This window comes from Plecotus auritus (genome assembly GCF_963455305.1).
Source record: "Plecotus auritus genome assembly, chromosome: 12".
In the NCBI taxonomy this organism is placed as follows: Eukaryota; Metazoa; Chordata; class Mammalia; order Chiroptera; family Vespertilionidae; genus Plecotus; species Plecotus auritus.
Window position 1 is genome coordinate 23881435 of NC_137778.1, and position 27195 is coordinate 23908629.

Here is a 27195-nt window from a genome sequence, read left to right on the forward strand (position 1 = left end):
CCTGATTTGGCATGTTGGAGGCAAAAAATGCAGGGTATCCATACAGATCACTTTCATTTCCCTGGCCTTGAGAGAGAACTTGTGTATTTTATCTTGCTGATTGCTTCCCCCTTTATCAAAATAACAGTTAAGGCTGAGCTTTACCAGCCTTTTTCATATAATAAGTTGTGTGGAAATAAATGAAGACTAACCAGATGAAAACAGGTGAAAGCTGTTTATTCATAGCTTGCTCCATACTATAGAGTCTGTAGTATGGGAGTCAGCTGCCATCACTTCATCTTGGAAGAGACAGATGGGCAGGTGGAGGGGAGGAGAACTTTAGAGGGGAGGAAGAGAGACCAGATGAGCCCTGAGGGAGCTGTTGGCAATAAGTGGGCCAGCTACCCAGGAGTATGGCATTCTATGTGAGTGTTTAGGGGGACATATTTGGCATTCTCTGGTTGGACCTAAGTTGGAAGCAAGAAAAAAAATTGGGAATCTGTCAGTTATTAATCAAGTCCTGGTCATGTTGGGCCAACTTTCACAGTGTTCCTGTTTGGAATCCTTGACTGGTTGTTAGAGATAGTGCTCTGACTTCCTACAGATCTGATGTAGGATAGCAGACTCGCTTCTTGGGCTGATTACTATGGATAATAGGTTGGTTTTCTGGGCTGATTGCTGCAGATTCTGGGTCAGAGTTCTGTTTTTACATATGATCTGGCCATCATCTATTTGTATTTTCAGTCTCTTAATTAAGGAAAAGAAGAGAGAGCAGGGGCAGACCAAGGAGGTAGACGAGGCTGCTGTCCCCACTCGTGGGCCTATTGGGCATCACAGTTGCTAAAGCAATATGAAGATCTAGAGTTCTGGGCTCTTTAGGAACTTCTTAAAGGTCAACCAAAGGAAACAGACTTTGGTGATAATATATCCCCTGACATTTCAAATAAATAATAGAAGAAAGCTTCCTTCCTTTCTTCTTTCCTTCCTCCCTCCTTCCCTCCTTCTCACCCTCCCTTTCTTTCTTCCTTTCTTCCTCTCACATAAATCTATTCTTTTTTTTCAGGCATAGTTAAGGAAAAAATTAATGTTTATTCTGGAGGAAACATTAGTCGGAGATACTTTGTTTGAAAAAAAAGAGTCATTCAGAAATGTATTCCAAATAACAATAAAATAAATTAACTCAAGCCATCTGCAATGCCAAGGGCACACTGAGAAATAACTCTGTGACTCAGCTGAAAAGTGTATCTACTTTAAAATATCCCTTTCTTTTTAAATAATGGAAATATTATCTGTAAGTGGGCACAGAACAACATCTGCCGAGCAGCACAGTTATGTAACCGTTTCCCTGTCTGTGCTCTGGCATAAACGCATTAAGTAGAATCGCTGTTTGGCAGTTAAGTAATGCAGCAGTTCAGATGTCTGGCTCACCCTGGGTGAATGTGGGACACTCATCCTTCTCTACTCTTCTACATTCGTGCTTCCTGTATTTTTTAGTTCCTCTGTTGTTCTAGATATTTATAACAAAAGCATCAATTAAGAAATGTCAGGTTCACATAATTAGGGGTGATGAGTGAGGTGAGGTAGAGGTGACATTTTGGAAGCCATGTTCCATACAGTAATTTATCTTTTCTCAACGTACTTTTATACCCGAAACGTAATTCTGTTCTGATAGCCTACCTATAAAGCAGGTAAGATAATCACGATCCCACCTTCCAGATAGGAAAACTGTAAAACACGAGTTGCCTAGTCCAAAGTCACAAAGCCTGATTGGAATCACAGAATTGAGAAGGAAGGACTAGGTCATCCCAGCTAAGCCTCTAGCTTTATAGATTAAAAAAACAACAACTGGGAACCCAGAGATCCTCTAACCAGGTGATCAGAGAGAGGAAGCTCAGGTTCCAGACTTGGAGTCAGAACCCCCTCGCCCATGGCCAGTGTTCGAACACCCATCTCCTGATTTCCTGCTCCTCTTGTCCCACTAGGAAACAATTCAATTAAAGGGAACATTTTATAATATATTGAAAAACCTTTATTTAGTGGGCTTGCTATTTTTTTATTATTAGACTTTTCAAAATCACAGCAAGGTGATGAACTGACTTAACTAGAGGGTGCATGTTACTTAGAACAGTCCTCCAAAGCGTGCCTCTTTTATGTTCCAATAAAACATGACTTTGAGGTATGTGACTGGGTCTTAAACTTGTAAAAGCAGAATTTTATATATATGATTTGAAAATTAGCATAAAGGTTGAAAGTCAGAGTAGATAGTAGAATGACTGTTGTCACAAAACTTTATGCCCTAAAAGAAGAACATTTCAAAGAAAAAATGCTGAAACCCTCTGAGTCTTAAGTAACTTATCATTGATGGCCTAAGATTAGATTTAAGCAATTGATTCACCAAGTACCTCTTCTGACCTTTTTTCTTTTTATATTACCAATAATTATTCCCATATGATTCACATAGAAATGGAAATTTGGCAATTGCTCACCTAATTTGATCAGCATTGACAAGCAGCTAATTAATCTCACCCACTCTTCATCTAGTTTAGGTATTAGTTGATTATACCTGAAAGAAGCATGGGTTAAAATGGCAGGATAATTCACTACATATGTATTATTGCCATTATATTTTTTACACACACTCACTATCTCCTATATCCTATATTTACTTTATATATGGCCATTATATTTGTATATATACACACATATAAATATGCATATGTCTCTCTATATACTTATTCCTATAATATATACATAGCAAACATTAGGCATAGAAATTACGATAACATTGGTTTTCTAAACTTAGCAAGGTGATTATTTGTTTTTACTACCTATCGCCTAATTATTTTGTTTCTGTAGTATTTTATAGTAATGGCCAGAATTCAAATAGGGTGCCATTCCAAGGTGCTCAAAAAGGAACAGCCCATTATAATATCACTAAGAGGCTACAAGGATGGGTTTCTTGAGAGTGACCTTGGATGAGTAACTTGGCTTCTTGGAGCCTCAGGTGTCCCACCAATAAAAGGAGGAGCACAAATAAAGTGTTTATCACCACTTTATTTGCCTGGCACATCAATGGCACCCAATAGAGGGCCATCCCTGCCCCTTAACTTAGTTATGCTGACACTGTCCCTCCTGGTAAAGAAGAAATAAGCATGACCAACTATAGACTAATTAAAACTTAAATACTGAACACAGATCAGTTAAATGGGATGGAAAAATCAATGTTATCAGGTATGTAAGCTAAGTCAATTACTGCAACTATTAAAGGCAGTAAAAACGTGGTGTGTGACAGTAAGCCTAGCATTTGGTATACATCTATTAAGGGAATATTATAGCAGAATGGTTAAGAACCCCAGCCCTGTCTCAGACACACCTGGTGGCCTAGGGCCCTTATGCAAACACCCTCCCTGAGCCTTAGTCTCCCATTTATAAAATGCAAATAATAATACCTATTGTATAAGAATCAAATGATTTTATAGGTTCAGAGGTTTTAGCAAAATGCTGGGCACAGAATCAGGGTTCAGTGAATGATATCTGTTGTGACTATGATTCCAGAAATTCTCTCCATCAAATTTTCTCATACTTACTGCCCCCCCACACCCCCTCCCAGCCCAACCCAGTAGGTTTGGGACTTGGGAATCCATCACACACACTGAGCCCCAGTGTTCTCCTCTGCCCCTAGGGATGGTGAACTTCAGCGAGGTGTCTGGCTACCCTGTGCTGCAGCACTGGAAGGTCCGGTCTGTGATGTACCACATCAAACTCAACCAAGCAACCATCTCTCAGGGTGAGCACAGCAGCATTCTGTCCCTCCCACCTGCTCCAGGGTGGGAGTTCCTTCCCCAGGGCACAGCGTTTTAGCCCACTGTTGAAGGTGCATTCTAAGTGAGATAGATAATCAGTTCAGTCGGACTCACCTTTCAGGGCAAATGGCTGGAAGCAGACCCTTTTCTAATGATGGATTAAATTGCAAATTTTATCTTGGGTCATAGAAGAGATGGAAAGGGCAAGGCAGGGACCACTGAAGATAAACACCTACTTTATCACTTTGTTCCAATTGCAAGGAGCAAACTTAGAGGTTTCATACAATGAAGGAAAGAAGCAAGAAAGAGGGTTGGGGGAAGGAAAAATAGAAAATAGCTTACAATTCCTAAACAGCACGTAAGCAAAACAGATGATAGACAGATAGCTGGATGGTAGTAAGTTAAGGAATAGTGAATTTGAAACTTAGGAAAAATTATTCTAAAACAGAACAGTGAGGTGCCTTGTACAAGTATTCTTCAACTCTTAGTGGTAAATGCCTTGAATCAAGTTTTCCTAGCATTTGAACAGTTCTAATTTGTACAATTTGCAAAAGAGAAAATTGTACAATTTGCAAAAGAGAACATTTCTGTAAATATGGCCTTAATATAGGTCTATGTCTCTATTCTGCTTCATCCATGGACTAGGAGAACATTATTCAACTCTGTCCTCTGAGGGCGCCTAAGGAATGTACCAGACCGGACATTTATGCTACAGAATCTGGCTTCTCTGTGTTAGGTGGAAGGCTAACTAGATTCAGATGGTATTGTTGGCACAGGCTGACAAGACAAGGGAGCGCTGTCTTGGGGTCAATAATGGGGAGGCAGAGCTTAGGGGCCAGCAGGAGAGAGAGAAAGGGTAGAGGCTAGCTGCAGTTATGAAGAGCAGAGAGACATATGCTCACAAAAAATAAGGCTCTGTGCACATAGAAAGAAATGCATTAAGGGTAGAGAACATCTGCAGAGGACAGAAAGGACTCTGACCTTTTTATTTCTTATTGTGAAAAGTTCTTGGCAAGAAGGGATTGGGATTGGGATCTTACTGAAGTCGACTGCAGGTCAGAAAACACCAAGAAAGAACTAAGCCCCTCTTCATTCTAGGAGACTCCGGCTGTATAGGCCCTACCCAACACAGGGACTGTGCATATCAGAACGGCCCCTGGCATCTCATTGATGTGGACTTGGGGTCTCATGCCTGGACCAGGCTCTGCCTTTTACTAATAGGACACAGGTGTGCAGGACTAGATGAAAGAAGTGTTGTGGAGAGCTGGCCAGGGTCAGCAGGCATCGGATTCAGAAAATTTGCCACAGGTTATTTTTCAGACAAATATAATTCTCTTAAACAGGGAGAGCAAGTCTGGGAAAGGCACACTCCCACATACAACAGAAGTTCCATGAAGTGATACTTCATCTTACGATGAGAAATGTTCTCTGCTGGTATTTGAGTGTCTATTTTAGACTATGCTATTCTTTTTCTCTTTTTTCCCCCCAAATGCTATTATTTGAACTGGCTAAATTGATTTAATGTCACGACTTATAATTTGGAAAAAAAAACCCAAACAACCAACCATTGACTTAAGCAGGGGGAGAGATTTGGCAATGTTCTGCTTAATTTGTACAATTAACAACATGGCCAACTGGCTTAAAGAGATAGATAATTTGTTTAGGAAACAAAAGATCTGGTTTAGTTGACTGGAAATTCACCTATAAATCCCAGCCAGCTCTGCAACTCACTCTGGGCCACAGAGGACATCCACAGTTGGGACTGAATGGAACCCAGATGCCCCCATTGTGAGTTCTCACTCTTACTCTTGGGTGATGTTTCTCCACAGCCCTCAGCAATGCTCTCCACTCCCTGGATGGGGCGACATCCCGTGGGGATTTTGTGGCCTTGTTGGACCAGTTTGGCAACCACTACATCCAGGAAGCTATCTACGGCTTTGAGGAGTCCTGCTCTATCTGGTACCCAAACAAGCAGGTCCAGCGGCGACTCTGGCTGGAATATGAAGACATCAGCAAAGGTGAGTGCCATGATCATCAACAAATTTTATACCCCAAGTCTGACAGCAATTCCTAGCTGTCTAGGTGCAATAGGACCAGACTTAAGGAGTGTGTAGGTGAAGGACCAATGTGGGTATTGCCTTGATGCCCTGTTTCCATCCTTAAAATGCCAAGGTTTGGTTGCTAAAACTCAATCTCAGCATGCGGGTATTCAGGGGAAACTTTAGATTCAGGATGGTGCCCAAACTGTGTTAGTTATTGTAGGAAGAATCCTTGAAAAATTTACCAGCCGCTCGCCATGCTTCTGCTACCATAGCAACAGCTGTTCTTATGGAGTAGAGGAGAAGGAGTCGGTTACCACAGTCTTCCCCACCACTTCCTGCACCCCACAGTCCCTACCTTCACTGACTGGCAACCCCTTCCAGCAGCTAAATAGTAACTCCTTCTCTTGCCCTCCCGCCCTGTGTTTACACCCAGTTTTCCTACTGATGTGAGCTATGTGGTTTATGTAGCTCCAGATACCAGCCTCACAAATAATTCCTTGTCTATTTTTTGATAGAAAATTACTATTCAGTCCAAGTAAGTATAAGACATTGGTGTTTTTCAAACCTTCTGAATTTGCTTTCTGATAGAGGAGTGCTGGCTAGTTAATGTGGATTCTGGTCAACCAGGTCTGGTTAAGAATCGCCGTTCATGAATGTCTTCTGAGTTCACCCTCATGGCATTCTGAGGAGGACAAGCTGTGGATATGTGAGCTGCTAAAGGGCTAGTAATGAAATCAGCACATTGGAAATGTAATGATCAAGGGACTAGGGATGGGTAGGCTGCAGTAGGGAAAATGGTCCCCCATGGCTGAGATGCTCTTGGTCCTCTGAGCTCCACACAAAGTCTTGTTTTGTCTTGCTTAAGAAGTAGCAGAAGCCTGAGAGTGTCTTTGGCTACTTTCTTCCAGAAGAAGTAAAAGGCTTGTGTCTGGTCTGGACTTCAGTTGCTACAGGTATTCCCCCTTAAATCACCCCCACCCCAAGCCCTGATTCCTCTAAACTCAAAGACACAACCACAGGGTTCAAACTTCAGCATCTTAAAATTGTTCTGATTCCAATTTGCCAGTAAATGAGTGTAATGAAAGCAAATATAGATAAGACCAGCTGGGAAAGCTTCCTAGTTTCCATGCCACGGCCTAGTGATAAACCAAAAGTCTCTTATTTCTGTTTGCCAGTAGTTCAAGGGTTGCCAGCCTCTGGACTGCTGGAGATGAGTCTGACCCTCCCAGAACTCTGGGTTTCCCCCCTGAATCCATCCCCAGTATTGCATTGTCCTTAAGGTTGAACACTGAGCCAAGGAGGGAAATTTGTCCATGGCCTTAGCACTGTGCTTTACTTTTGATCTCAACCCATTTTGGCACTTAGGAGCCAGCTTTGTCACAGTCCAACTGTTGACTTTAGCTCTGATGTATACATGCCCTTGCTTGTTATTGATCATAAAACAACATAATTCACTCTGACTGTTCTGGGTGCCAGAGGTCCAAAATCAGTTTTAGTGGGTTAAATTCAAGGTATCAGTCAGTATGGCTGGTTCCTTTTGCAGGCTCCAAAGTGGCAAGATGTCCTTGCCCTTGCCAGCTGCTAGAGGCCACCCCTATTCCTTGGCTTGTGGCCCCTTCCTCCATCTTCAAAGTACATCACTCCAATCTATTGAGTTACATGCCCTTCTCTCTGACACCTTCTGACTCCTCTTATAAGGGCCCCTTTGATTATATTGGGTCCACCCACATATTCCAGGATAATTTATCCATTTCAAGAGTCTTAATTTAAGCATATCTACAAAATCCCATTCACAGGTTCCAGAAATTAGGACCTGGGCATCTCTGGTCCTAATCATTATTCAGTCTACCACACCCTCTGTCCTCTTACTGCTGATTCACTAACGCCTCTGTACCCCAAGCATCCTATACCCTTGACAATACAAGGCTACTTGCTATCACTTCAATTTGCTTCCAGGCAGTTTAAGGCCTGAAATTCCCTCCCTGCCCAGTCTAAGTCCATAGATATACTCTCGAAAGTCTCCATAACTACTGTCTCATTTGGAAATATTTTGCACTGCTCTTGGAACTCTCTCTTTCTCTCCTTTTCCTGGTGTTTGTTCAGTTGCCTAATTTCTGGAAGGATTTTTCTCTCTTCTTGGATCGTTAGGATCAGCAAATTAGTCTTCCTAGTTATGATTTCTGTTCCTTACTTGCATTTTTTCACCACCACCCCCACCACCCCCGTAGCTCTATAAATTGATATTTGCCATTAAGTAATACCCCGTCCCAGTGTCAGGCCCCAACCCTGGGTCCAGGATCAAGGTTCCCCTGATTTGGAAAAGGGCATTGATTCTTTCCCACACTTCTGAGACTTTGTGCATGCTGTCTGTCTAACCTTGTCCTCTAGTCTACCTCCATTCCACCATCTCTTCTTCCTGCTCTTCAGGAGCTGGCTTGAATTTCATCACTTGGACCAGGCCTTCTTTGATGCTCTGAGCAGAGTTCTTTGCTGCTTAACCTGTGCTCTTACAGCTCTGTGTATGTATAGTTTGGCAGCATTCTTCACATCCCCCTGTCTTGTCATTTCCTGTATAACTGTCTCCCATGATAGTAGGCTTGGCAACACTTACCATATTTCCCTCTCCCTCTCCCTCTTCCTTTCCTTCTCCTCCCTATCTGTTTTGAAAATTTCATAAATATAGGATGTCCCCCCCAAATGTATACACACACTTTGAATAATTATAAAGGCAGTGTTCATTAAAATACATTTCATTTTGAAAATTGAGCTATCAGCTATTAAAGTGTGTATGCATTTTTTGTGACACCCTGTATATTTAATATTTTAGCAGGCATCTTTCTCACTATATTTACAGGGTGGGGCAAAAGTAGGTTTACAGTTGTTCATATGGAAAATAATACAATAATTAATAAGGCAAAAATAAACTCTGGGGTTTTACATACTCACACTGTTTTGCCTCCCCCCCCACCCCGTATAGTATATATGTGTATATAGTATATGTGTGTGTATCTATATACATATATATATACACTATTATTTATATATTTATACACACACACACACACACACACACATACACACATACACACTGAGTGGCCAGATTATTGTGATCTCTGTACACATAATAATCTGGCCACTCAGTGTATATCCTATATAATAAAAGGCTAATATACAAATTGTCCCCTCAACAAGGAGTTTGACCAGCAGGCAGGCCGGCCAACTGCCCATGTCCCTCCCCCTGGCCAGGCTGGCCGGACCACACCCATGCACGAATTCATGCACCGGGCCTCTAATATATATATACTGAGTGGCCAGATTATTATGCATTCAGCGATCATAATAATCTGGCCACTCAGTGTGTATACACACACACACTATATATATATATATATATATATATATATATATAGATAGATAGATAGATAGATATAAATATATATATATACACACACACACACACACACATATAGTGTGTGTGTATGTGTGTGTGTGTGTGTGTGTATATATATATATATATACACACACACACACACACTATATATTCTATATAATAAAGAGGTAATATGCAAATTGACCATCACTCCAACACACAAGATGGCCGCCCCCATGTGGACACAAGATTGCCGCCACAAGATGGCCAGGAGGGGAGGGCAGTTGTGGGTGATCAGGCCAGCAGGGGAGGGCAGTTAGGGGTGACCGGGCCAGCAGGGGAGGGCAGTTGGGGGCAACCAGGCCTGCAGGGGAGGATAATTAGGGGCGACCAGGCCTTCAGGGGAAGGCAGTTGGGGGCAACCCAGCCTGTAGGGGAGGATAGTTTGGGCAACCAAGCTGGAAGGGGAGGGCAGTTAGGGGTGACCAGGCTGGCAGGGGAGAGCAGTTAGGGGCAATCAGGCAGGCAGGGGAGCAGTTAGGCGTTGATCAGGCAGGCAGGGGAGTGGTTAGGGGTAATCAGGCAGGGAGGCAGGCAAGTGGTTGAGAGCCAGCAGTCCTGGATTGTGAGAGGATCCCAGATTGGAGAGGGTGCATGCTGGGCTGATGGACACACCCCCCCATGCACGAATTTCGTGCACCAGGCCTCTAGTATATATACTAGAGGCCCGGTGCACAAAGATTCATGCAAGAATGGGCCTTTCTTCCCCTGGCTGCCAGCACCGCCTTTACTCCAGCTGGAGCCGCCTTTTTTCTCCAGCCTGGAGTCCGCCTTTCTGCCTTCCCACGCTGCCCAGAGGCCCAGAGTGGCCGGGGGCAGGGCGGAACGCCTGCATCGTTGCCATGGTGATGACACAAGCATCCCGCCCCGCCCCCGGCTGCTCAGTGCCTGCGTATGCAAATTAACCCACCATCTTTGTTGGGTTAATTTGCATACTCCTCATTGGCTGGTGGGCATCACAAAGTATGGTCAATTTGCATCTTACTCTTTTATTAGTGTAGATATATATATATATATATATATATATATATAGAGAGAGAGAGAGAGAGAGAGAGAGAGAGAGAGAGAGAGAGAAATATGTGTACAAACTTAAAATTATTTTATTTGTGTAGTATTTATAAGAACCAGTTATCTGTTTGCTTCAAAATTAGGGATATGGGGCAGGGAACTATATTTTTATTCTAAAAACTTCTGCATTGTTTTTACCACAGTAGGCATGTGCCACTTTTGCAATAAAACTCTTTTAATGAAAAATATATTATGAAAGGTTTGTTTTACCTTGAATGAAGACTTAGAAAGTTAACTGAAAACAAAGTGCACAGTTGTCCCTACAGAGAGCTGAACTTTGGATAGAAACCTGGGAGGAGGTGCAAAACCCTATGACTATTTCTCATTAACCTTTGAGTCTACATCTCTGAAAAAGTACCTAAAATATAATTAGCATCCACTGTTTGTTGAAGGAATGAACCCTTTATTTTGTTCTCATTTCAAGAGAAACCAGTAAAGAACTATAGATCTGTAGATTAGAGACGTGACTATAAAAAAATTGAACCTTCTTCAAATAAGAACTTCCAAGGGCTACCTTTCAAACCTCCACCTGACGTGCTAAGCACAGTATATTTCCTTTTCTTTTGTTTCATTCCAGAGTGGATTTCCTTGGGTCTTTCTTTCCTTTTGCCAACATCATTTTCATTGTTACTTCAGATCTGATCTTTGCTGTTGCCTGGTCTTGCCACTGCCTTTGGTGCCTATCACTGGGGTCAAGTGGGTTGACAGTTGGCAATAAGCAAACTCTTCTTGTCTGCTGTACCTTCTAGTGCAAAATCCACTGTTCTTTAGTTTTGCTTTGTTTTGTTTTTAGCCAGTTGCTTCCATTCCATGGGGAAAGCTAAAAAGAATAGCTTCCTCTTCTTCCCAGATACAAGTTGACAGTTTTTCCCTGAAGTCCACCCTCTAGCTCTGAGAAGCCATAAGTCAGATTAGAGTCAAAGGAAGAAGGATCCCTTCCTCGGGTTGTATTTCTACCACACAGGATGCCATGTTTTCCACTACCCATCAATGTATTTTGGGGGTAATGGAGCCCAAGACATACTCAGTTGGTCTGTCTCCCCAGATCATGAACAGACTTCTGCTGTGGCTGAACCAAAGACTAGCTGAATCAGCAGCCAGCCTTCTGAGTGTGGTCCGTGAGCGCTGGCCAGCAGAGAGTACGTCTTGTGTATCTGACGCTGGTGCAGTGTATAGGCTAACTTGCATAATTGTGGTTCATGGCATAAAAACCTGATTAGGTTAAGGATGCAACATCGAAATCCAGTGAAGAGTAATAGCTTAAGTTTCTGTAATGCTTTATGTTTTGCGACCCTAGAGAGCCAACAGCTCTAGCGGCTCTTTTGGCTCTTTTCATGCACATTTATGACAACTAAGTTAGCACTCAAGTAGCAAAGCAATTATGGCATATAGCTATTTCCTTTAAATGATTAATTAATTCAACAAACGTTTGCTGTGGGCCTGCTACGTGCATACCCTATAGTGCGCGGAGAAGGGGTGTGGAGGAAACAGCTGTTCCCCGGCAGTCCCAGGCAGGCAGGCCTGAGGAGGGTGAGGCTGCACATGAGCCTGGTGGCATCATAAACAGAGCCTTCGAAAGGAAACTGAGCTTTCCTAAACATATGTGTGAAGACTTAATTAAAGTCTCACATCCCCAGACTTCCATGCAGTGAGTCCAGAGTCAATTGGATCTATAGATTGAGGGAGGAAGTGACTACAAATACTATTGCCAAACCACTACCATTTTTTTGAGCACTTACTTTGAGCCAGGCACTTGGCTGAAAATATTACAAAGCTTTTCTCACTTAATCCTCAGACATACCTATCACTGAAGTCTCACCCTCCCCATGAGAAAGACCAGGGAATCAAGCCTCAGGGCGCTTAAATAACTTGAATATGGTCGCAGAACTGGCAACACCTTCACCTAGGAGATACATTGTGAATGGCTGCATGCTGTTTTGCCTGCCAATGGCACATGAAAAGATCAAGGGAGGAAGGTAGTGGACCAAATGAAAGTGGGATCAAGACCTAATTGAAGCCAGGCCACTGGTCTAAGGTGAACCCACCAGGACCAGGGCCAGATGTTGGACTTCGTAGTGGGTCCCCATTGCCTTTCACCTTGAGTTTTCTGGATTTTTTATTGTTGAGTGATTTTTTTGTTTTTTTTATTTTGCTGTGATCTATTATGATGTAGTTTTGTTTTCCTAAATACTAGTAGAAGCACGTCTCAGAATTTACTGTACCCTATATTACCTGGGAGCGTGTTCAAATGGAGATTCTCACTCAGGAAATATGGGTGGGGCCTGAGATTCTGCATATCTAACATGCTCTCAGATGACCCCAAAGTTGCTAATTCGAGGACCACATTCTGAATAGAAAGGCTATGTAATTTAATCGAAGACCATCAGTGAGGGGCCCCGTTATCCTCCCTGTCTCCCCTTTCCCTCCACTCCCCCCGCCCCTCCAGTGCAGGAACTTCAGCCCTGGACCCATGGCACGTGGCCTCCATGGGGACATCGTGGTATCCTGTCCACCAGGGACTGTCACAGGCAAGAGGACTAGCCTGAATGGACCAGCACGTTTCCCTGATTAAGGCATTTATCATTAGGCTTGTGTGCAGAATTGAACAGTCTTAAGCCCTTAGGCACTGAGAGGAATTGGAAACGTGCCAACAATCATGATTAAAGGTGATAAGCTGATATTTTAAAAAACTCGGTTCTGTAGGTAACACTATCCCATCTTATTTTCTCGGATATTCTCTTATTCTCTCCAGGTTTTTAAAAGTAGTGCTCAAGAAGCCCCTTTGTTCCCTCTAGAAACTGCTCATTGTCATACTGCTTCATATTTTCATCTGGCTGATGTTTTAGTGCTGGTGCTGAGGCCAAGCTCCTTTCATATAACTGTGGCCCTGACAATGGTGACATAATATCCATAGCATATAATTTAGTAGTTAATTATATAGTATTCTAGATTATAAGCTTTGCCTTCACAAACTGATTGCTTTCTCAGAGTGGGTTTACATGTTTATTGAAAACCTTCTATATCTAAGCATTGGTCTAGGAACTGGGCATATAATGGTGAATGGCACCAAAAAGTTTCCTGCTTTTATGGAGTTTATATCTTAGTGAAGAGAGACAGAAAGGGACAAGTAACACATAAATGAAAGCAATCATAGTGATAGATACTATGAAGAGACTAAAACTAGGTGATGTCATAAAGGTTGACTGGAGGATTGGGGAGCTGAATGAGATGGCAGGCACAGCCTGGCCAGTGTGGCTCAGTGGTTGAGCATTGACATATGAAACAGGAGGTCACAGTTCTATTCCCTTCAGGGCACATGCCCAGGTTGTAGGCTCCATCCCCAGTAGGGAGTGTGCAGGAGGCAGCCAGTCAATGATTCTCTTTCATCATTGATGTTTCTATCTCTCTTTCCCTTACCCTTCTTCTCTGAAATCAAGAAACACACACACACACACACATACACACATATATATATATATAAAAGATGGTAGGTACAGAGAAGGCCTCCATGGTGGGATAAGGGGGTAAGTTTGATCTGAGGCCTGTTAGACAAGAAGGAGCCGACCATGCAAAGGTCTGGGGGCAGAGGAAATAGCAAACACAAAGGCTTCATAAGCTTTAGAATTCTCATAGCTTCTAGCATAATGTAGGGCACATAGTTACTTGGTAAATGTCAGGCTGGTAACCGATGTGGCTGTAGAAGAGAGAGGACTGGATTCTCAAGGAATTGAAGAGAAGAAACTCTACACTTGGCTTGTTCTGCTTCTCAGACTCAGCAAGCTAAGCTGGGACCAATTCGTTTAGCCCATATCATTTTATACATTGTGTAGATTAGTCCTCAAGTGGGCTGGCCATGGGGATACAGACCCAAGAGAAGCAAACATATGGCTACAGTCTTAATAGTACAATGCATCTGCCTACCAGGACTTCTATTTTGATCTTAAGTTATGGGCTGTAACCCACAAAAAAAAAAAAAGAATATATATATATATATATATATATATATATATGTATATGTATATGTATATGTATATGTATATGTGTATGTATGTATATATATATATATATATATATATATATATATATATATATATATATATTTGTTGCAGGGAAAACTACAAAATAAATGGTGATGCAAGGGAGATTTAACATCAAATGTGAAAATCTGAACTGGACATCACTTGGGCTTTTCACGTCACTTGAGATGAGGGCCTTGTGTCTTAAACAGCAATGGTCTATATCTCCCATCATTCTCCAAGGCAGCATGTTGAAGGAAAGAGCACTGGATGGGGAGTCCATAGGCCTGGGTTATTGGTCTCAGTTGAGCCATAAGTCATCCCTGACCTTGGGTAAATTTCTTAACCCTCTTCAATCTTCTCATCTGTGTCATAACTAACTGAATTAGATGATGCTTAGAGTTTCTTTTACTTCTAATATTCTGTGACTCTGTATACTCATCATATAATTTTACTTCTGATGACAGAATGCAACATTTAATAATGCCTGTCTCAAGGCTAATAACTAGGTTAACTAAACTGATATTGCAATGAAAGAGTTTAATGTATTGTCTGTAGCAATGGTTTAGAATCAGACAGATCTGCATCAGACTGTTTTATTAGCTGTGGCTCTTGAGAAGTTAATGGCTCTGAGCCTCGGTTTCCATGTATGCAAAACAGGGCTATGAAGACTTAACTTACAAATAAGGATTGAATACATTAATTATATATAAAGCACAACGTCTAGTGTTTTGTAAGTGTTCAATGCGCTTGACTCATTGTCTTTATTATTAGCATTCTTTTAATGAAATCTGTAGTTCAGTTCACTATTTTTGAACAAAATAGCTACAGATGAGAATTTCAGAGAAATTCAGAGACATTGGTAACACTTGCCCTGGTTAAACTCACTCTTCACAGGAACACTGATGTGTGTTTTAGAAGTCACACATCACCCACTAACGAGTCTAGTGGATCAGGGGAGTCAACCATCCAAAAAATCAGAGTCAACATCCTATCCTTTGACTTTTGACCACTGTTTTCAGTCCCAGTCATAGCGCCTTTGCTGGAAAAAGACCAGGAAATAAGCATGACTTCCCCCACCCATATACATGTCAAGGATTTTTATTCTTGTTTTTTTGTTTGTTTGTGAGGAAGGGGCTAGGGGCTGTAAAAATGTGCTCTCTGTGGAAAAGGTCCTCTGGGAGGCCTTTTTTTTTTTTTTTTTTTTATAAGCAGCCTGGATGTTACCGCCTTTTAAGTACAAAGGACCTGTCAGGTGCATTCTTCAAAGGGGGAGAAATTCATGAGTGAGTCCAGCTGTATCAGCCTTTCCTTCCACTGTGATTCATAGCCCCTTCTGTCTGGTTCACTGCCTGCATACAGATGCAGACTTATTCCTCCTGTGCCCCAGGGGTGGGACCCTAGTCCTGCTAACAACCCAATTCCAACAGGAGTGCATATACAAATTGAGAGATGTCAGTAGTGTTTGTGTTTTGTTAGGCTCCTATCTTTTCTTGATTTCCATTAATATTCTGCTTTAGAGGGACACTGTTGTATTCTCAAAGGCCTGGAGGTGGCGGTCACATCACTTCCTACCCTGCCCCATCTCTTGCAATGTGTGACACCATGTGCAGCATCTAGCAGGCAGTCAATAAACATTGGTGAAATGAATAAATGAGTGAATGCCATCCTCTTTCCGCTTCCTCCTCTTTTTCCAAGGGAAATGATAGCATGTTGTCTATGCCAGCATTTCCCCAAACACCTTCCCCTCCAACCTCCTGGCACCAGCCCACCCTTTCATGGCCCCTCCTCCACATCTTCAGAGTTGATTATTGTGTGTGTGGAGGTGGGGGGGTGGGTAGTGTCATTTCTGGGAGCTTAGAATTAGAAAAATATACTACACTGAAAGCTAAGGTATCAAGCATAAGGCAGGACTAGGGTTAAATACTTGGAACGGAAATAAATCCATTTCTGGAGGTTCAATTTGTGATCGTTATTCCAAGTTTCTAGCTACCAGTTATTGTTATAGAAATCAAAAATTGTCTTTTTTGTCACCCTTCCTATAATCACTTTTCTTATAGAGCAAATTGAAAGGTTTTCTTTGTAGGGGGAGGGGGAAATGGGATATGTGTTGGGTATAATATGCAACCTGTGTTTAAATTGAAATAGGAGACATAAAACCCATGAATCAGCAAACCCCTTTCTGCTCATCCGTTGGCCACTAACCACTTCTATCCACTCCTGGTTTCTGTTCCCCCTTTGTCAGTCTTCCTGAATCTCCTGGACCTCTTTGGAAGTTGGTTTAATTATTGAAAGAAAAAACTTAGCAGGGAAAATTAAAAACAATAAAAAACTAACGTCAAGGAAATCAGTAAAAAATGGATCAGGGAAGTAATTAATTTTGAAGAAAATGATAGTGGTTGACATCATTTTCAAACCTGGCCCCAACTGCCAGCTACAGTACAAAAATGCCGATGATTAATGCAACAACAGTCAAAGGCCCCAGAATACATCAGTTCTGTCTCCTTTACTGAGAAGAGGAAGATGGTTTTCCAATCAGATCAGCTTTTCTCTCTTAAAACTCCCAGGGGCACTGTGATTCTCCTGCTAACATATGGCTGCTCAGGAGTCTGGGACTTGGAGACCTCAAGGAGCGCCACCTTGAGGGAAGTCTGGAAGTTGCTTTGTAAAGTACTGTTATTCATGCACTCATTCAGAAATGGGCATTGAGTGTTCACTGTAGGTCAGGCCCAGTGAGAGGTGCCAGGAATGCAATGGTTAATGAAAGAAGGCTCCTAGCCACAGTGGGACCTTAGATGTTAAAGGTAGAGCATAACTATTTCCTCTTCCAACTTCATCTTCCCTCTTCTCTCCTTGCACTTGGCTAGTCGGTTTCTGTGAGACCCGTGAAAGAGGCTGTTGCAAGGTCCAGAACACACTCTCCACCTGGTCCTTGGACAAAGGGACCAGGCTTTGGCATATTCTGTCCTCAGGAAGAATCTGAGAACCTGAAGGGGAAGCCAGGGGCACCTGTGGAGGGCCTTAGGTGAAGGACCCCTTGCAACGACCAGTATTTCTGGGGAGAGGAGCTGCTCGGTTAGATTGGACCATCCTGGGACACGTGGGATGCCCAGACCACTGCCTTGGAGCTTTGTGAAGGGCTGTTTTGGTCTAGTGACTGCCCACCGAGGCAGGATTAGGGACAGTACCTGCCTAAACCCAGTTCATGACCAGGACCTCCAGAGAGTGGTCACATTGGTCTCCCCTTAAAGCCCAACTTAACGAGGAATAAATGGCTTGGCTGAGTCATAACCACACATGGCCCATTGGCTTGGGTAGGTTTGGCAAGGGGCAGAGTTGGTCAGAGTTTAATGCCACAGAGCCCTTAGTTGAGAGCAGTTGCTACAACCATGCAGGTTCAAAAAGAACTTCACAAGTTTTGCTTTTGCTGATTAAAAAAATATAAAGGAAAGGTAAAAAAAAAAAAAAAGGCATTGCTGCAGTTCAGTGTCCTAGTAAATCTGCCAGTTAAAATATGTGCTTTGTAGGTGACATGTGAGTGCCATTGACTTGGGGAAAACCAACCTAATCTGATAAGTCAGCAGCCTGGGTCCCCTTGACATCTCTGTTTCTTTAGGGTTTTCTTTGGTCAGGTTGAGTCCACAGAGGTGGCCTCTAACGTCACTCCTCGGATGTGCCTCCACTGCCTGCTGATGGCTACAGCACCACCTGTCAATTTATTACAAGTCTAGTTGATTACTGTGGCAACTAGTTCTATGTACATTGATGTATTCAGGGCATTTGTGACTTCATGTATTTTTATTTGGTCTATTTTGCTGTAGAGAGGGGACTTTGTGGCCACTGCATAATCCCCATAAGTGAGGCCATAGATTCTGCTCACAGAGGGTTTGTAGTGACTATTGATCAGCCGTGGGGATGAAGATAAATAGGAGATGCCAGCCCTCCTGCTTTGCTGGTCTGTACATTTTTGCACAGGGTTGGGGACAGGGGTGGGGAGAAAAGGTGTTACTCTTTCAAAATTTCCATGGTCTTTCTCTTCAAGGATAATGAGTATGTTGGGACCTGAATAGAGCATGTATCTTGCAATCATTGGGCTGGTAGAGGTCACTTATGATCTACAGGTAAACATAAAAGCAATTTGAAACCACAGAAAACTTCTCTTATAATTCTGTCACCATTTTTTAAAACAAATTCTTTTATCGTTCTTTATTGTTCATCACTCAGTGAGTGTTTACTGAGTTACTACTTTGTGCAGGTGATGCTGTAAAAGGGACCTGATTCCTGCTTTCAATATAAACAGAAACAATATAAACAAGTAAATGAAGAATAAACAGAATATTAGGAACTTTGGGCTGTGATAGAGGGTCACAGAGGCACTGGCCACTTCAGAGAGGGTGTCAGGAAGGCCTGAGTGGCACTTATGCTGAAGTGTGGATGGTGAGCTGGAGGAAAGGCATCCCAGGAAGAGGGAATGGCTAGAACAAAGATCTAAGGTGGGGAGGCCTAATTGGGTTGGAGCAGAGTGAGCCAGGAAGCCATGGTCTGGCTGGAACCTGGAAAGGCTGGGCTGGCCATGCAACACCACATAGACCCCGCTGGGATACTGGCAAGGAAGCCACTGAGGCAAAAGCCCAGTCACATGCTCTGCTCTGGCTGGAGCAGCATCAAGGCCAGAGTGGACTCAGGGACACCAGTCAGGGACCTAAAACAGTGACCCCGGCATTGAACTTGGAGAAGAAAGGACAGAGCGAAGGTTGTTTATGGACCAGAGGAACTTGAAGACAGGGTGGGTTTGGAGAGGGGAGGAGCAAGGGAAGAGGAACTGAGATGATTCCTAGATATTTGATTGAACAACTGATGATACTAAAGTGCCATTTACAAATTGGAGCCAATAGGACAGAATAGACTAGGGGAAGGTGGGGAGTAGAGCTTCATGCAGCCCTCTTGATTCTGAGTTTCCATAGAGACATCTGGGTGGAGGAGTTAGGTAGGCTGTCGGAATGTAGATCTGCGAGTCAGAGGAGAGGCAAACACTAGAGATGCTAATGTGGGGGTCTGCAGAATTCAGCCAGTACCTGACCCTGGGAATGATCGAGCTCAGCAAGGGAGGAAAGCTGAGTCAGAGCGCAGCCAGGACCAAGCCTGGAGTTGCTTCCACAGGTAGAAGGCAGTGGAGGTGTCAGTGTGGGGGGAGGCGATACTGTGAAGGGCAGGCAGGGAGTGGGAGGGTGGAGGAGGTGGTGGTGAAGAGGAGGGTGGACCGCTTCTTACCCTGCTGAGCAGGGGAGTGAGATTGGTAGGTCAAATGCCATTGCCTAGTTCCCTTATAGAATTACAAAATATTATAACTGCAAAGGCCCTGAGGAAGAATCATAACAGCATTATATATGCCAGAATTCTCATTTGTTAGTATTGTTTACACAGTCTGTATTTCCCACCACCCTGGGAAGCAGCAGGTAGGTGGCCTGGGTGCCTCTTTTTGGGGAAGGTTTTAGTGAGTTGCTCTCAGTCACACTGGCTTCGCTTTGAATTGTGAAACCACAGATGGCACCATGCAAAGCAGAGCTGTCCCTTGGATGTCTCCAGAGTGAGTATATGGTCCCAGATCCTCAGGATGTTGAGCCATAGGACTATTTCCCACCTGGGACATCTGCCCACAGCCCCTGTGCCCTTGCACGAGGCCTGTCACACTCCTCCCCTGGTAGCCCAGCACCCACAGCTCCAGAGAGGGGGAACTGAGGTCCACACATGGAACTGCTAGTCTGCAGCTGCACAAAGAGGGGCAGACCCAGGCCTGGATCCTGGGCTTGGTCAGTGGGCATCCTTTTCTCAGCTCTGTGTCTGCTTCTCCATTTGCTGGGACCAGGGAGGGCTCTGCGCTTGTCCCTTTGCCATCCCATGGGGATGCCAGAACAGACGTGAGCTCATCCACTCTTAACAGAGTTATTATGACTAGGCATTGTTAACATAATAGCAAAGAAAATAAAATCCGTGCTCTGCCCAGCCCTTACTTTGCCACCCCAGCCCTGGGGAGAGAGTGCCATCCCACAGTTAGTGAGCACTCACTAAATACCAACTGCTAAAGATGTGTTGAATGCCTGGCCCTGTGCTAAGTGTTAGGACTACATTGATGAATAAAAGCCACACCTTCCCGAAGTTGTTCATCAAATATGTGGAAAGGTGTCTAGTAAACCAGAATCTACAATGAAGTGTGACATGCGCTATAAGAAACCTGAGAACAGGAAGCACCAAAGAGGAGCTCTGAGTTCAGATGGGCAGGGCTTGGAAAATCCTGGAGGAGGTGTTGCCAGCAGTGATGGAGGGTGTGTGGACATCAGCGGGTGGCTGCTGGGGAGAGGATATTCTAAACAGGAAAAAGGCAAGGCAGGTGAAACGTGGGGGCATGAGAACACAAACACCTGTGAAATGGGGCTAGAGGTGGCCAGGGGATGGGCCTAAGGGCCGGCTGGCCAAGCCCTAGTCTCTTATTTTTATCTTGAAACCATTGGAGAATTACTAAAGGATTTCAGTGAAGAGAGGACCTATTCCAATTGGGCTTCAGAAGCATCCACCTGGTCACGGTGCGGAGGATGATTGCAGGACTTAAAAGTCAGAGACACAGTGATCGGTCAGAAACATTTTGGAGGAGAGCAGGTGGGAACAGCTGAAGGTCTGGATTAAGGGGGAAGAAATATCAAGTGTAGGATGTATGGGACAGTAATTTAGGGAAGTCCTTAGTAGGTGACTCTTTGAACGTGGAGGGTGAGGATGTGGAACACTACAGGAAGGCCCACTGCAGAAGTATCCTGGGTGATGTAAATGGGACCCCTATGGGTCCTGCAGTGACCCCCCCACCCCCAGTTATGGAGCAGCCAGAAGTTAAAGCTCGTTAGCCCAGATGTGAAACTGGGCAGACACAGACTGCTAAGTAGCAGAACTTTTGCCTTTTATAATTTACTAGAGTGAAAAAAAAAAGAAAATTCATGCACTGGAGGTGGGGGGGGGGGGGTCCCTCAGCCTGGCCTGCCGCCTCTCACAGTCCAGGAGCCCTCAGGGGCGGGAGGCGACCCAACAATCTGGGGAAGGTGACGCCCCCATCACACCTCTGCTGCTGCCACTGCCAGCAGCGCAAGCCTTGGCCGGTCCTGGTTACCTGAGCCTGGGAGGCTCTGGGAGGCTGGGCAGCCACCATCCAAGGCTTGCCTGCACCTCAGGCTGGCCCTAGGCAACTGGGCAGCCAACATCTGAGGTTTACCTGTGCCTCTGGCATTGGCTGGGCAGCCGCCATCCAAGGCTTGCCTGTGCCTTGGGCATTAGCTGGGCAGCCGCCATCCAAGGCTTGCTTGTGCCTCGGGCTGGCCCTGGTGGCTGGGGAACTGAGGGTGGGTCTGGCTGCACCATGCGCCTGGCACCTTCCCGCCATGGCTGAAAGGACTGGGGGACTCCAGCGGGGCTGAGGGGACTGGGTGCCGCCATGTTGTGGCTATTGGCGCTGCCATCTTTGTAACGGCATGAGGGTCAATTTACATATTCCCTCTTTATTAGATAGGATTATTTTTATTACTATTTCTTCCATTGTAGCTTATATTCAGTAGAATGTTTGCTTTCTATTATAGTACAATTGTCTCTGGATGCTGACATAGCAGAGGATGCTAAAGGCAGCAGACCCACCTTTCTGGGTTCTCCATCCTGGCAATATCCCACTTTTTAGTGAGCTGCAGACACACCTTATTGAGATACAAGGGAGGAATGGGAAGCCCCTATTCTCTCCTGCATCCTTATCTCAGACAACCTATGTGTTGCCTTGACGGGGGCCCACATGGAAGCACCTTCAACCCACCGGATTCATTCCTCTGCCCCAGTGCAAGGGAGAAGGGTCAACGATGACCTCTGGTTTTCAGATACCAGCTAGTCCATCTGCCACAGTAAAATCACAGTTTTCATTGAAAGCTCTTTGGATAGAGATGAACTAGGGATGTTGTGAAGACAGAATGATGGGGGCTGGGACTTAGGGTGGTAAATGCACTCATCCTTCCCACAGCAGCTAGAGGTCATGTTCCATAAACATTCTGATTCTTGCCACTCTGAACATATGTTTCCTTGTTATCTTTTAATTGGTTTTTATTCTAAATTTAACACTAAACAGTTGTGGTAGCGTCTGTGAACACTGGTGTGGGAACATGGCAATTCTGGGGACTTGGGAGGCACCAGGACCTCCTTCGTGCCTCTGTCCCCTCCCACGTCACACCCGCCTGGGTGGAGAATCAGGAGATGCTCATTGTGCCCCCTCCTGCCTGTGTCGTGTTCATAGGTGTCAGGTTCTGGGGAGCAAAGGGAGAGGAATAACCTGAAACCTGAAGGCTACCACCAGAAGCCATGCATATTGCAGGTGAAGCAAATAGGTTGGAAGCTGCTATCAGCAGGCTGTGGTGCATGAAATCTTGCCTTCCAGGGAAACATTTCAGAAATGGTTGAAAACCAAGCAATATGTGGCAATTGGGTGTTCTTGAGAAAGAGAAAGCTGGGAAGTCAGACTTTGAAGAACTCCCAGGTCTATGATGGGGAAGGAAGCCTGGTACAGAGGGAGGAGGTGGAGCTGGGAGTTACAGACTCAGTGTGACTACAGCCTCTGAGCCTTGGTGTCCTCATCTGCAAAATGGGATCATCAGGATGTTGCATAGAATTGTCAGGACTAAGAGTCAGGGCTGGCAGAGCATCCAGCCCAGAATAGGTTATCAAAAATGTTAATAATTAGGTTATTTTCCCAACTGGGCCCTGCAGCCCACTAGTCCAACAAGATATTCTGTGAACAATGAATTCCGTATTTAGATTATTTTAGACGATGTTCTGTGCTATATTGCCTTCCTTCTTGGATATTTGTAACATATTGGGGAATTTTTTTTTTTATTAAGGTATTATATGTGTACATCATATCCGGGAATTTTAAAGGCTTCTCAAAGGTTTACCAAAACCCTGCTTAACTTTCACTCTAGCTGCCCCTTCACATTAGACCTTGAAAATATTTTTGATTGTCTGTGTTATTCTGAGAAATGCCATTAACAAACCCTGAAAACAAAAATTCTGTGAAATCTGCTTAGAAAAATTCTGAGTTTTTATGTGGCTTCTAATAAGGTGAAAATCTTTCTCTTCAAACTCCATCCAGATTTGGCACCAAATTCTCTTATTTCTTCTGAAATACTCCATTGGTTTACCCTCATTCTCTACACATAGTTGTCACCCCAATCTGACCCCCAGAGCTCCATACCTGTGTTGTTAGGACAGTCTCCTGTCTGCCATCCATTCAAACATTCATTCATTCCAATTCAGCCTGTGTTACACGCCTGACCCGTCTTCAGCAGCTGTTTCCACCCTCCACACCACTTCCTGTGGTGCCAGGCAAAGGCTCGCTCCTAACTGTTGCTTCCAGTCTAACATTCCTGTCTGCTCTTTCAGGGGTCCATTCAGTATGACCTTACCCTGTCTGTGTAACTGTACTTATGTAGATCCACTCTCAGCTTTCGGCCACACACACCCAGGTAGCAGGCTAGCTCTGTCATAGGCTCAACCCTGATCTATTGAGCTCACTGTAAATACAGTGTTTTGTTATACAAGAACTTACTGAATTCTCACACTCTTCTCTGAAAGATAGATACCATCATTTTCATTTCCCAGACACACAAAGTGAAGCATAGAGAACTCAGGTCACACAGATTTCAAAGACCTGGCTCTTAACTAGCTGGTCATACTACCTCTCAGAAATGGGAGGAACTCATGGGAATGGTGGAATTAATAGATTTTCTTTAGCCAGAGGCATTTAAAAACCTAAAAATACTTTGAACAGAGAATGTGAGGTTGGCCATGATGGCTTGCTCAGGGCAAACCATTCTAGGTCTCTGTTATCACCATGTTCTCCTCTTGTAAGTCACACAGGGAATGGATATAATGTTTAATAACTTCTACTTTCCATGATATAATATTCTTCCATATTTGAAGAAAAACACAGCCTTCTGGCATTTGTTCCAACCTCTCCATGATTATGGAAGGTCTTACTAGCCCCTGAAGTGATGGGTGTGCTTAGAGACAGCATTCTCCCAAAGTTGCTGTCCTTTGTTTTTCTCCTTTGCTTCTCACCATTGACCAACAGTTCTCTGTCGTGGCCGTGGACTGTCTCTTGTGTAAAGCGATTGTATGTGCCGAGAAGGTGGAAGGGAAGCAGGAGTTGCCATGTTCGCTCGCTGCCTAGGAAGGAAGATTCCTTCAGGTGGTAGTTTCAGTCCTTCTCTAACCACCTTTCTCAGAACAGAGCAAAGTGTCCTTTACACACTATCCAGTTTGTCATAAATATAGGGTCACACTGGGTTGTCAGCTTCCAGATATGACAGTGACAGATTCATCAGTCAGTCAGCAGACATCTACTAAAGACCTGTTATGTGCCCAGCACTGTACTGTGGAGAGCTCTACAGTATGATACTGACCTCAAAGAATTTGCAGTCTATTTGTGGTAGCAAGGTAACAAACATAATAATAACAGCAATAATGCTAACAACAGCAGCTGCTTTCATTAGACATCTTGGCACTCTACTAAGCGCTTTGAATATATTTTTTCAAGTAGAAGACAAAGTGGGGCTCAGTGAGGTCACCGTATTCAAAAATAGTATTGTAAGGAGGGTTAGGTAGGGGAGGGCACATTATAATTGGGAGAATGCTTTGATAAGGTCTGCAAGCATATTGAGAGTTAGGCAAGTTATGTCTCTCTTTTATAGAGAGACGTGAGCAAAGATAGAAGGAAGTAGGTGGGGAAGTGGTGTGAGGCCAGCCTGTTCTCAGGAGGGTCTGGGTCCTGGCTCAGGCAGAAAGTGGGCTAGCATTCAGGGGCCTGGTGGAAAGAGAGGAGCTTAACCAAAGTTTAATTAACAAGCTTTTTGTTCTGATTGATCAGTGGGGGCAAACAGTTCAGCTAATCATTTATAGGGCAAAGTGGGAAATTTGAGGGCCTATGTCTGGCCTTGTCACCAGTAAACAAAGGTAGCACCTGTGAGTTTTGTCTAAATCTCATGGGGAAGAATGGTTCTTTGCAATAAGCCATTTTTCAAAACACAAAGAGATGACTGGATTTCTTAAGCTTTGAGTAAGTCAACACTGTCAGTTCTCTACATGAGAGATGACAAAACTGAGCAACAGAGAGGTCAGTTACTTTGCCCAAGTTCACAGAATGATCAGTAGGAGAGGTGGAGCCTATACTTGGTCTGTCTCACTCCAGGCTGTACAATCAGCCCTACGTTACGTGGTCCAGACTATACGTGTTACTGGAGTTGGGAGAGACTGAGTGAGGGCCAGAGCAGTCACCACAAGCTTCCAGGAAGGAGACGTTCTGGAGAATGAGCAGGAGCTGATCAGGTTGTTAGGTATCGTGTGGATTATCAGGGCAGAGCAATAAGGTAAAAAACAGAGGTGAAGGTGGCCAAGGAAATGGGTATTTTCTGACATGTTAAAGTCATGTGAAATTTAAATTTCAGTATCCATAAATGATGTTCTGTTGGAACATAGCCATGCCTATTGTTTAGGTAGTGTCTGTGGCTGCTTTGTCAAACACAGGCAGAGCTGAGTGGTTGCTGTAGAAAAGCCTAGAATACTTACCATCTGGCCCTTTGCAGAGGAAGCTTGCCAGCTCCTGCTGCAGGTGGATGATCTTATGGGATCCTCTCATCCCCTGAGACCCAGTCCAACAGCTCTGTCCCCAGTGAAACCTAGGCTGGTCTAACTGTCCAAATCACCTGGTCCTTCTTTGATCCTTTTTTAAAAATAGCACTTAATTCTGTGTGTCAGCCTCATCTCCTCTAGAAGACAGTACTTCCTTTGGATGTAGGGATTACACATAATTCATTCTGGTGTGTTCAAAAGGCCGGCACACCACCTTGTAAATAGACATCCAGTAGCTTAGTATTTGCTCTATCAGATTGAATTGAGTTCCACTTTGGGTCTTCTGACTTTTGCCTGATGTCAACCAACTATTTAATGAGAAGGAAGTGCTGGGAGGCTGGAGACAGAAGCATAAGAAGGGCTACAAAGAGTTTACTCAAAAAAAACAACAAATAATGGCTACAGCCTTGAGCTGAGTACTTAGCACTATTCACATACAATTTCCACATTGGTTACTTGTTGACAACATTCCCTTTCTGCTGTTTCTCAGAGTGCAAAGTTAGATGTGCCTCAGGGACTTGGAAATGTTAAGGATCAAGTTTCTCTTCCACCATCTCAAAGAGTTCTGTTCCCTGGCCTTCTTGACACCCGTTAAGGTTCTGGCATTGGGGGGAAGGAGAGCAGGTTGTATTTTGTTGGTGAGTGTGTACACGTGCACACATGCACACAGGGGCAGGCGCTCATTTCATCATGTGGCATTATCTGTTTGACACTAGACTAGAACAAAGACAACATCTGAATTATCCTCCAGGACACTTGATACTGTGGGAATGATGAATAAATTCAAGGTCCTATAACTTCAAGCTTTAAAATGGAATTCATGATGTAATGTATCTTGTTTCCTATATTTCTCTGTGTGGGTTTGATTCTAGATTGGTGCAAAGGAAAAATACCACTGGCCTCTTGATACCTAGAAAGGGTTTTATTTTTCTCTTTTCTGCAAAATAAGAAAGAATCTAGACAATCTAGCACTCACTCCTTTCTATAATAATAAAAGAGTAATATGCTAATTAGACCAGACAGCTAAACGACCTTCCAGACGTCCTTCCAGATCACCTTCTGGACGAAGCCGGGGCTGCAAGGGCCGAGTCCCTTGCATGAATTTTGTGCATTGGGCCTCTAGTCTATACTAATAAAAGGGGAATATGCTAATTAGA

At 43.9% G+C, this 27195-nt stretch overlaps 1 protein-coding gene across 4 annotated transcripts in view; it reads left to right on the forward strand.

Annotated features, from left to right (window-relative positions):
• The window catches only part of ASTN1 (astrotactin 1), a 289500-nt gene that overhangs the window by 228917 nt on the left and 33388 nt on the right, over positions 1–27195 (forward strand). For all 4 annotated transcript variants that reach the window (XM_080647395.1, XM_080647393.1, XM_080647392.1 and 1 more), the window contains 2 exons: positions 3662–3766; positions 5612–5800. In XM_080647395.1, the coding sequence (XP_080503521.1) occupies positions 3662–3766; positions 5612–5800 (294 nt within the window). The remainder of the gene's footprint in view (positions 1–3661; positions 3767–5611; positions 5801–27195) is intronic.